The sequence below is a fragment of the Rhineura floridana genome, chromosome 2, assembly GCF_030035675.1.
Source record: "Rhineura floridana isolate rRhiFlo1 chromosome 2, rRhiFlo1.hap2, whole genome shotgun sequence".
Classification (NCBI taxonomy): Eukaryota; Metazoa; Chordata; class Lepidosauria; order Squamata; family Rhineuridae; genus Rhineura; species Rhineura floridana.
Genome location: NC_084481.1, coordinates 173,880,670 through 173,892,932, shown reverse-complemented (window position 1 = coordinate 173,892,932; position 12,263 = coordinate 173,880,670). Strand labels below are relative to the sequence as shown.

The following is a 12,263-nucleotide window of genomic DNA, read 5'->3' as shown; positions in this document are numbered from 1 at the left end:
CTCCAAGAGCATCTGTTGTGAACCGCCCTGCTCAGATCTTGTACGTTCAGGTCTGTGGCTTCCTTTATGGAATCAATCCATCTCTTGTTTGGCCTTCCTCTTTCTCTACTTTCTGCTGTTTTTCCCAGCATTATGGTCTTTTCTAGTGAATCAGGTCTTCTCATTATGTGTCCAAAGTAGGGTAACCTCAGTTTCATCATTTTAGCTTCTAGGGATAGTTCTGGTTTAATTTGTTCTAACACCCAATTATTTGTCTTTTTCGCAGTCCATGGTATGCGCAAAGCTCTCCTCCAACACCACATTTCAAATGAGTTGATTTTTCTCTTATCCTCTTTTTTCACTGTTCAACTTTCACATCCATACATAGAGATCGGGAATACCATGGTCTGAATGATCCCGACTTTGGTGTTCAGTGATACATCTTTGCATTTGAGTACCTTTTCTAGTTCTCTCATAGCTGCCCTCCCCAGTCCTAGCCTTCTTCTGATTTCTTGACTATAGCCTCCATTTTGGTTAATGACTGTGCCAAGGTATTGATAATCCTTGACAAGTTCAATGTCCTCATTGTCAACTTTAAAGTTACATAAATCTTCTGTTGTCATTACTTTAGTCATCTTGACATTCAGCTGTAGTCCTGCTTTTGTGCTTTCCTCTTTAATTTTCATCAGCATTCGTTTCAAAACATTACTGGTTTCTGCTAGTAGTATGGTATCGTCTGCATATCTTAAACTATTGATATTTCTCCCTCCAATTTTCACACCTCCTTCATCTTGGTCCAATCCTGCTTTCTGTATGATATGTTCTGCGTACAGATTAAACAAATAGGGTGATAAAATACACCCCTGTCTCACACCCATTCCGACTGAGAACCAGTCGGTTTCTTCATATTCTGTCTTTACAGTAGCCTCTTGTCCAGAGTATAGGTTGCACATCAGGACAATCAGATGCTGTGGCACCCCCATTACTTTTAAAGCATCCCATAGTTTCTCATGATCTACACAGTCAGAGGCTTTGCTGTAATCTATAAAGCACAGGGGGATTTTCTTCTGAAATTCCTTGCTCCGTTCCATTATCCAATGAATGTTTGCGATATGATCTCTGGTGCCTCTTCCCTTTCTAAATCCAGCTTGGACGTCTGGCATTTCTCGCTCCATATATGGTAAGAGCCTTTGTTGTAGTATCTTGAGCATTACTTTACTTGCATGGGATATTAAGGCAATAGTTCGATAATTACTACATTCCCTGGGATCCCCTTTCGTTGGAATTGGGATATATATTGAACGCTTCCAGTCTGTGGGCCATTGTTTAGTTTTCCATATTTCTTGACAAATTTGTATCAAAATTTCGACAGATTCAGTCTCAGTAGCTTGTAGCAACTCTATTGGTATGCCATCTGTTCCTGGTGATTTATTTCTTCCAAGAATTTTAAGAGCAGCACCTCACATTCTAAAATTCCTGGTTCTTCATCATATGGTTCCTCCATGAATGAATCTGTCATCCTGTCATCTCTTTTATAGAGTTCTTCAGTGTATTGCTTCCACCTTCCTTTTATTTAATCTCGGTTAGTCAGTGTGTTCCCCTCTTGATTATTCAACATCCCTACTCGTGGTTTAAATTTCCCTTTCATTTCTCTAATCTTTTGGAATAGGGCTCTTGTTCTTCCCTTTTTGTTGTCCTATTTCTATACAATAACTATTGTAATAGTTCTCTTTGTCCCTATGTATCAGTCACTGTATTGTTGCATTTAGGGTTCTGACTGTGTTTCTATCGCCTTTTGCTTTTGCCTTCCTTCTCTCTTTAACCATTTTAAGAGTTTCTTCAGTCATCCATTGAGGTCTTTCTCTCTTTTTAACTAGAGGTATTGTCGTTTTGCATTCTTCCCTGATAATGTCTCTTGCTTCACTCCATAGTTCTTCTGGTTCTCTGTCAACTATGTTTAGAGCCTCAAATCTGTTCCTTATTTGATCTTTATATTCTTCTGCGATGTTATTTAAATTGTATTTTGGCATTATGATTGCTTATTGTTCTTCTTTAGCTTTACTCTGATTTTCGATATGACCAGTTCATGATCTGTACCACAGTCTGCTCCTGGTCTTGTTTTTGCAGAAAGTATGGAACTTCTCCATCTTCTGTTACCAATTATATAATCAATTTGATTCCTATACTGACTATCTGGTGATGTCCACGTGTACAGTCGTCTTCTCGGTTGCTCAAAAAATATGTTCGCAAGAAACAAATTATTGGCTTCTCAGAATTCAATAACTCTTTCTCCTGCTTCATTTCTGTCTCCTAAGCCCCATTTCCCCACAATTCCTAGTTCTTCTCTGTTCCCTACTTTTGCACTCCAGTCCCCCATGATTATCAGAACATCTTGTTTGGGTGTGTAATCAACTTCCTCCTGTACTTCTGTATAAAATTTCTCCAATTCTTCTTCTTCTGCGTTTGCCGTTGGAGCGTAGACTTGGATGATGGTTATGTTAATAGGTTTTCCGTTTAATTTCATTGATATCATTCACTCAGACCCTGCGTTGTAGCTCCTAACTGTTTTTCCAAATCACTTCTCACTATTAAAGCAACCCCACTGGGCCTGGCAACCAAGAGCTCTTCTGTACCTTTAAAATTTTGCAGGGGGAAGGGAGGATTCCACCTTTTGGTTTTTTCCATTACACAGTTGCAAGAACACCTGCACTTGGCTGACTTTCTCTTCTCCTAAAGATACAGGATCAGTCTCAGGCCAGGAACCTGGCAACCCTAGTGCTTATAGTATTTGAAGTGCTAAGTGCTTGGTAATGTTGCCTCAAAGTAAAGCTGTGTCCCACTGATTTTTACTTAGCACAAATGACATCAAAGTGGAAACTGAGAAAGCACATACTTTAAAGTTAACTGAAGGAAGAATATTTTTTTATGGTTAGTCATAGAATCATAGAATAGTAGAGTTGGAAGGGGCCTACAAGGCCACCAAGTCCAACCCCCTGCTCAATGCAGGAATCCAAATCAATGCATTCCCAACAGATGACTGTCCAGCTGCCTCTTGAATGCATCCAGTGTTGGAGAGCCCAATACCTCTCTAAGTAATTGGTTCCATTATCGTAGGGCTCTAACAGTTACAAAGTTTTTCCTGATGTTCAGTCAAAATCTGGCTTCCTGCAACTTAAGCCCATTATTCTGTGTCCTGCACTCTGGGACGATTAAGAAGAGATCCTGGCCCTCCTCTATGTGACAACCTTTCATGTAGTTGAAGAGTGCTATCATATCTCCCCTCGGTCTTCTCCAGGCTAAACATGCCCAGTTCTTTCAGTCTCTCCTCATAGGGCTTTGTTTCCAGTCCCGATCATGCTTGTTGTCCTCCTCTGAACCTGTTGCAGTTTGTCTGCATCCTTCCTGAAGTGCAGAGACCAGAATTGGATGCAGTACTCAAGATGAGGCCTAACCAGTGCTGAATAGAGGGGAACTACTACTTCACGTGATTTGAAAACGATACTTCTATTAATGCAGCCTAAAATAGCATTTGCCTTTTTTGCAGCCACATCACACTGTTGGTTCATATTCAGCTTGTGATCAATGACAATTGCAAGATCCTTCTCACATGTCTTATTGCTGAGCCAAGTATCCCCCATCTTATAACTGAGCATTTGGTTCCCAAGACAGCCTTGGGGGAAAAAAGTTAGACACTTGGCTTGTGCCATGCTAGCTCCCTGCAGACAGTACACACACACAAAAGAAAAGAAACACAGTCACTGAGCTCAGCTTGGTGCACTCCTTTCAGCTCAGCTAGGCCCCCTTCAGCTGGGCAACCACCCAGCTCACCACCCCTAGAGGCCAGCCGTGCTTACAGGCAAGGGGTACAGGATGGCAGCTTAGGCTTTGGTTTAGGGTTGGGACTGGGGGAAAACAAGGCTCTTGTGCCTTTAACAGCTATATGGCAGGCAGAAATTGAACAGGTCAAGCCTTTCCTAGTATGGAAATACAATTATGGGAAAAGGTTCACCTTGACCACTGTCTAATTTTGTGTTATTCCATGCCTCCATGACAGCCATTTTGCATTATGCCATGACCCCATGGCAGCCATTTGTAGCCTGTGTCTCCAGTGCTCTCTCAAAATTTGAAACATGCTCTTTGGTCCAAAAAGATTGGTGACCCTTGCCATAATTTCACTATGCACTGCACTTCCCCTTGCCTGATGATGCAGATGGAGAAAAATATATCTCTATCCTTTTTCCGACACCATGCACAGTTTTATACATCACTGTCATCTCCCCGCTTCTTGTCTCTGTACCCACCAAGCCGAATGCAGCCCACCAGCCATATAGGTTGCTTTCTTGGAACTGCAAAGAATGGAATTCCTAACGCATTGTTGCGAAACAGCTTTTATCTTGGGGGATCACAAATTCAGCAGGTATGCACTAAAATAAGGTTGGCAAAGTCCAGATTGTTCCATCTGGCTCCAGCTAGTGAAATATCTTTTGAGCTCCCAGAAATATGCATTTTGTGCACAGATTACAGTAGTATATAAGCAGCCAATTTCCTAGCTGTTGCCAGTTGATAATAATTATATGCCTGCTGGCAGAATATGTCTAAGCAACAGGTATGGCAGTGAACTGTCTGTCTCTTCTTTGGTTACTAAATATACCAATGAAATGGATGCAGTATCTTCAGAGCCTGCATCAAGAATGTAAATGCTGCTACTCCATGCTTTTATTTTTTTCCTTGTACAAGCATAAGGATTGTCACAGCCAGTGCTGGCCTTAGACATGTTAGCCCTAAAAGTAAAAAATCAAAAATAACACTCCCTCCTTCCCACCTATGCTATTAAAGTAAAATTTTTAAAAATTACACTCCTTCCTTCCTATTTCTCCTATAGAATATAAAGCCCTAAATGGCTTGGAACCCAAGTATCTAAAAGAGAGCCTTCCCCAGTTATCAACCATCTTGGACCCTACGATTGGCAGGAGAGGTTTTGCTGGTGCTGCCACCACCAAGGGTTGTCCAGCTGATGCTGATCCACGACAGGGCATTGCCAGGCCCAGCCTCCAAGGGGTCTTCTGTATCTTTAAAAGTTGTGTAGGGGGAAGGGAGAATTCCACCTTATGGTTTTCCCATTACAGAGTTGCAAGGACACCTGCACTTGGCTGACTTTCTCTTCTTCTAAAGATACAGGATCAGTCTCAGGCCAGGAACCTGGCAACCCTAATACATAGCATGAATTGACCTATTGCTAGTTCCACTGAAAGCAATGTGTAGTATGTTTAGGAATGGGGATTTTCAAACTAAGAAGTAACAATATTACTGTATTATTATTCATCAACAATCCTTAACTTTAGATTCCACTAAAACATATAACCTGATTATATAAGTCAACACTAGTCTTAATGATATGTAAATATATTTAGGTCTGGTTACATTATTATAACATTCTGCCCCAGAATTGTGTGACCCAGAATTGTGAAACCATCTTTGCAAGGACCACAAAATGTTGCAATCATTATTATCTTACAATTACAAAACAGGCAGAAATATGCTGACAGATATATCTTCTTTTAAAAACTGCTCCTCATTCAAAAATTTTGACACCCATTGTAAATGAAAACATGTGCTAATAATTACACGAAGCCAGTTAGAGATAATGGATAACAGAAAAGCCATTATCTTCAGTGAGTTTTTTCCCCTTTCTTTGATATGATAATCATTGCACTAAAAAAACAAAAGTGATTGGTGGAATCTTATTTACATCATGCAGATGACACAAATTACGTGACATTTACCCCTTCTCTTTGTCAGAAGAAAATATAATGACATCACTTTGGTGAATGTTAGTATCCATAAGAATCACAGATAATTGACTGATATAGAAAAAGCTAAATAATACTGTGACAATTTGAATGTAAAAATCCTACTATCTAGGTTATCTTTATGTATTTTTCATTCCACACATTAGGCAACAATCCTCTTTGCCACAGATACTCTGGCATAACACTAGGGTTGCCAGGTTCAGGGCCTGAGACTGATCGTGTATCTTTAGGAGAAGAGAAAGTCAGCCAAGTGCAGGTGTTCTTACAACAATGTAATGGGAAAAACCACAAGGTGGAATTCTCCCTTCCCTCTGCACAACTTTTAAAGATACAGAAGATTTCTTGGAGGCCGGGCCTGGCAACCAAGAGGTCTTCTGTATCTTTAAAAGTTGTCAGGGGGAAGGGAGAATTCCCCCTTGTGGTTTTTCCCATTACAGAGTTGCAAGGACACCTGCACTTGGCTGACTTTCTCTTCTCCTAAAGATACACGATCAGTCTCAGGCCCTGAGCCTGACAACCCTACATAACACTCATGTTTCTCGCCACAAAATGTGAATGGCAGGCATGTTTCCTAAACATCCATTAGTTTGCACCTGTGAGCCCTGTTTGGTTACAGCTCCCCAACATATATGAGTGTTTATGGTTGAATGTCGATCATTCACACTTTATGTGTGTGTGATGGGAAATGACAGTATACAATCAGTGCGCCGTGGCAGCATGACTGCTGCGTAAAACATTGACTCTATTATATGATACCTGATGAATAACTGAATGCCAAAGTGTATAGATTTTTTAAAATAAATCTATATACTGGTTTTCAAGAAAAACTATAGTCCAAAAATAAGGCAACAAAACCAATGAAAACATGGTTCTAAAAAAAGATTAAGGCTGCAATGCAGAAATACCTTTTTGGCTTTTGTTTTCTTTTCATAAGACTCTGCTAATGGCTTTTTCTTTTCCTGAGCTGTTTCTTTGGAGAATAAGCATTCAAATTCACTGGTATCACATATATCAGGTTCTTCTAATGAATCCCACAGAGTTGGTGATGAATTTTGGCTAAAATCAGAAAAAAACAAAATAAAATTCTCACAATGTCTCTTTTAAAACTACAGGTTTACTTTACAGCATACTTAAAATCCCATCAATGTTTAGTACATCGATCTAGTTAGAAAAGAAGTTCCATATCCAAACCGTTATAAACTGCTCAACAGCTCTAGATGCCCTCTAGATATTGTTGGACTCCAACTTTAATCATCCCTGATTTTTGGCTATGGTGGTTGGGGCTGGGGGGAGTTTGAGTCCCACAACATCTGGAAGGCACCAGGTTGGGGAAGGCTAGTATATTCAGTACAGTTTTCTTATTGTTACATACACTCTGCATCTCAACATAGATAGAATGTCTATTATTCATGTCAGATCTAGATCATTTTAAGTTATTTACAGACTTCCTTGGTAATCTGACTAGTACTGTATTCTAGGCAAGCACAAAATGCAGCGGCCAGATTGATAACGGGGACTAGGCGCTCCGATCATATAACAAAGATCCTGGCTCGCTTGCATTGGCTGCCTATATGTTTCCAGGCCAGGTTCAAAGTGCTGGTTTTGACCTATAAAGCCTTATACGGTGCAGGACCACAATATCTGGTGGAACGCCTCCCCCGATATGAACCTTCCCGTACACTACGCTCTACATCGAAGACCCTCCTCCGGGTACCTACCCATAGGGAAGCTCGGAGGATGGTAACAAGAAAAAGGGCCTTCTCAGTGGTGGCCCCCGAATTATGGAACAATCTCCCGGATGAGGTACGCCTGGCGCCAACATTACTATCTTTTCGGCGCCAGGTTAAAACTTTCCTCTTTTCCCAGGCATTTTAGCATTTTAGTATGTGTTGAAAATTGTCTTGATTCTTCTGGGAATTTTTATATTTTTAAAGTTTTAAAAACTTTTAAATCTGTTTATATGTGACCTATTGTATTTTGATGTTGACTGTTGTGCACCGCCCAGAGAGCTTCGACTATGGGGCGGTATAGAAATTTAATAAATAAATAAATAAACACAATCTAGCCAAATATTTGCAGCATCTTCCACACTCCCTCCTTAATATTAGTATCACAATTAGTATTACCACTGAATGTTGAAATCTATAATTTAAAACAACCTTGTATTTAGTAGGAAAGGAAATCTTCAGAATTAAAGTGCTTTTCTTTTGAAACTACAGACTCCTAAGAAGAAAATTATCTCTGGTCTAGCAGCTGACATTTTTCCTCCAGCAGGTGTCATTCACGTGGCATTTCATTCCTACCTGTCTTTTCACATCAAATCTCCAGTCTTTTTCCAGACCTGACATAAACTACAATCCCTTGCTGAATTTCCATAAAGAATCAAAAAGCAAAGAATAAAATATATTCAGAAATGAAAATATTGGATTTGGTAAACTTTGCAGCAAAACTGATTAAAAATGCAGATGAGGAAAACATTCTAAATGCTACTTTTAACATTGCACCATGCAGGGCCGGCACCAGGCATAACTAGGCCCCTGTTGCCATCTTGGGTGATGGCAGACCTGCGTGCATAGTAGACAGCGTCCGTGTGCTACTGTGCTGACACGACAGGTAGGTGGGGCGGGCAGGCTTATATAAGCCCTGTGCCGCCTTTATCAGGGGGTGGGGGGTCCATGATGGTCCATGGGAGCTTCCGCTTTGCAATCCACATAAACGTTGGGTTGCTGAGTCCTGCAACCTGATGCTGCTGCGGATCTCAAAGTGGGAACATCACTGTTCTATCCTAAGAAGGAGCTCCAGGGGCCCTCGGCCATGGCTCAACTTGGCCACCCCGGTGGTGTCGGCTCTGGCACCATGTTTAGATACAGAATGAAGTTTGGGCTGCACTGACTGATTTACTGAGGGATATATAACAATTGTTAAGGTGCTTCCACAACAGACAGAAAGCAGTGCTACAGGTTGCTGGAATGCAAGTGTCCCCCTACTGTGTTTGGGGCCCTTAAGGATGATCATATGTGCTATTCTAATGGCAGATTGTCACCGGATCAGACTACTTAATGTCAAATCCTATTACTCTATTTGTGTACAAGATAGGGTATAGTTCTGAACAAGAATGTTTGACAGATTACAGGACTTTTGAAAAAGACTACTCCATAGCAACAAACCATTCTAAATATATATACATATATATATTCTAACATTTAAAAAAAATGACTTGGGTATTTCTCATATTTCTGCAATGTAACCTCTTTTTACTTCAGTTGATCTTGAAATATTGTGCACAGTTTACAATTATATGTTTCAAAGTAACATGGAAGGATAACTTTACCTGCTGTCTTTTATCTGTATTCTAGTCCAATAGAGTGGCTTCATAGGACAGTTGGGTTCGATGGCAGGTTTTCGAGGACCTTGGCTTGATGATAACATGCTACTGGAAAGGAAACTAGATCCAAGAGGTGGTGGTGGAGGAGGTCCTGTTCCTAATGGAGAAGACCCTGGTGGGGGTGGTGGGGGTGGTGGGGGTAGCTGAGCCCCCAAAACTGCAGGAAGTGGAGGTGGTGGTGGAGGATGGGTGGATCCCATGCCTGGCGATAAGGCTGGGGGTGGAGGGATTGAACCAGATGGCAAAAGCGGAAGAGGAGGTGGAGGAGGTGGAAGAGGAGGAGGAGGAGGAGGCAATCTTTGATCCATCTGAGAGATAGCATTCCCTGAGGCATGGCCATAATTGCATGATTCTTTATGGTCAGATGAGGCAGAAATACTATTATGCAAACAAGGTATAATCAACTTTTTAGGTATTGTTTGGTTATTTTTAACTGTCCGGTCTTCATCTTCACTTGGCTTTATAAAAGTTTCTCTGTCAGTTTGTATGCATACATTTCTGTATGTCTTTGGTGGGTAATCATCTTCAGTTGATACACAGATATCCTTTGCTTCCTCACTTCTCCTGTATAATGTATTTTCCAGTACATTTTTTAAATTTGTAATGTCTTCCTCAAGCTTTGCTATTGACAAAGCATGCTCTCCTCGAAGATGAAAGACTTTCAGTTCAAACTCAGACTGTGAACAAATAAAGAAAAGTCATTGTTTTAAGAAAGTATAATTGTATACATTGTATGCAATTACAGAATGTATAATTGTATGTCATGAAACGTACAATGCAATCCTATCTATGCTTGTCTTCACAGAAATAAATCCCACTGATTCATTCATTCCGGCGCCACCTGGCTATGCTCCCAGGCATTTTACTGTTTAATGTTTATAATTTCTTAAACTTTTATACTTTGTTTAATATATTATTTTGTTTGTTGCTTGTGTTTATCGTCTGTAATCTGATTGTATTGTGATACTTCTGTATTTTAACCTTTTTGTACACCGCCCAGAGAGCTACTGGCTATGGGCGGTTTATAAATGGAACAAAATAAATAAATAAATAAATAAATGAGTCCAACGGGCCTCACTCTCAGATAAATGTGCACAGAATTGCAGCTTTAATTGCCTTATTTATTGTGTGCCATGTCTATGACTGTGATGTTCCTATATATTAGTGTATATATGGTAAGTGCTGGTTGTTTAGAGTATACATGGTAAGTAGTGAAAGAGGAGGGGGAGTGAATGGGCAATAGAATGCTTGATGATTGGCTGAATGTTTAAAATGGCTGACAGTATAAATGAAAGGATGACAGGTAAATCTGGGTGAATGTGAGGTGGTAAATTGTGGAATCTGGGGGGAGAAGAGAAAGAGTGGATTGCTTGGTGGGGTTTAGAGAGTTGTTTACCAGGAGGGAGGTGGAGTTCAGATTAGTATTGAGTAAAACCATACGCTTATGTGCCTTAAGAAGAAATCTTGTTAATCTTGTTAGCTTTGTTATCTGTAATAAATACTTAATTTGGTTTACCAAAGGCCTGATCCTTGGCTGGGGTTTCACAGACCAGAAGGGAGGGTAAGGTAATGACCAAGGCTGAAGGGGAACTGTAACAAATGGTGGCAGCGGTGAAGAGAATAACAATACCAGTATTCAGAGTCTCTGGGAATACTAGTATTGGGACGTTACTGGTGGTTGCCTAGCAGGGGGATCTGTTGAGATCTGTGCTAGAGCGGGGAGAGAAACCATAAGAGAGAGCGGTCCGGACTGGTGGAGTCCCTGGTGGTGCCTAGTGACAGGCAGTAGCCACGTGCAGGTAGGAACCTGACAGGGAGAGCCAGAGAAGGACGCATCACAATGACCACTCATAGTAACAGGCTGTATTATTAGCTAAGAGGTGAGTTAGGTCAGACGCACATCATGGGAAAGTAATACAAGTTACACATAAGAAGTATGCAAATGCAAATGCAAATGCAAATGCTAAGCTGCATAAGAACATAAGATGAGACCTGCTGGGTCAGGTCAATGGCCCATCTAGTTCAGCATCCTGTTCTCACAGTGGCCAACCAGACACCTGGGGGAAGCCTGAAAGCAGGACCTGAGAACAACACTCTACCCGCTTGTGATTCCCAGCAACTGGGATTCACAAACATACACAGACAGAAACGATTACTAGTAGCCATTGATAGGCTTATCCTCCATGAATTTGTCTAATCTTCTTTTAAAGCATCCAAGTTGGTGGCCATCACTACTTCTTGTGGTAGCAATGTTATTCTACATTTCCAGTTCCGCCTTTTTTCTTTTGAACTACTTCTATACCAATTATTCATATTACTGACTGCTGCCATTTTATGAGTTAACAAATGGGGACCCACAATAATTAACAATGAATGGAAGGAACCATCACCACTGATTCTGCTACGGAGCTGCTCAATACTAGGAAATCCTAGGTAAAGCAGTCAAGTTGGGATAAAGCAGCCATCATCATAAAAGATCCACTGAACGGAAGGACAGAACAGTCATTGTTGTCATTGCCTCAAGCCTGTTCTGTCTCAGGAGATCCTCACACACCCTCATAGGAGCAGTTATAAACTGAAGCTGAATCCTGAAAAGACAGAGCTGTTACGTGTCCTGAGTTCTCATGTCCAGGAGGTTGGGAGACAGCCTGTTCTGGATGGAGCTGCACTCCCTGGAAGGAGCAGGTCTGCAGCCTTGGAGTAATCATGGATTCAATACTGTCACTGGAGGCTCAGGTAGCCTTGGTGACTAGGAGTGCCTTTTTCCAGCTCCAGCTAGTTCGCCGGTTATAGCCTCTTTTGGACAGAAATGCCTTGGCCACTATACTCCATGCTCTGGTGACTTCCATGCTATACTAATGCAATACCCTCTGCATAAGGCTGTTCTGGAAAACAACTCAGAAACTTCAACTGGTCTAAAATGCAGAGCCAGATTTCCATATAACCCGTTTTAAAACAGCTGCATTGGTTGCCAGTTTGCTTCTGAGGCCAATTTATATGATCACATTAGTGTTTAAAAATCCTAAATGACTTAGGCTCCAAATATCTAAAAGACACCCTCTTTCCCTACATATCCTCTCAGGTGTCAA

At 41.0% G+C, this 12,263-nt stretch overlaps 1 protein-coding gene across 6 annotated transcripts in view; it reads right to left on the bottom strand.

The window, feature by feature from the left end:
* LOC133377431 (formin-like) overlaps positions 1-12,263 on the bottom strand; it is a 234,409-nt gene that overhangs the window by 138,774 nt on the left and 83,372 nt on the right. For all 6 annotated transcript variants that reach the window (XR_009760707.1, XM_061611483.1, XM_061611487.1 and 3 more), the window contains exons 4-5: positions 9,121-9,851; positions 6,695-6,845 (exon numbers count right to left, since the gene is read on the bottom strand). Coding sequence is in view for 5 of the 6 variants with exons in the window: in XM_061611483.1 (XP_061467467.1) it covers positions 6,695-6,845; positions 9,121-9,851 (882 nt within the window). In the remaining variant the exon portion in view is untranslated. The remainder of the gene's footprint in view (positions 1-6,694; positions 6,846-9,120; positions 9,852-12,263) is intronic.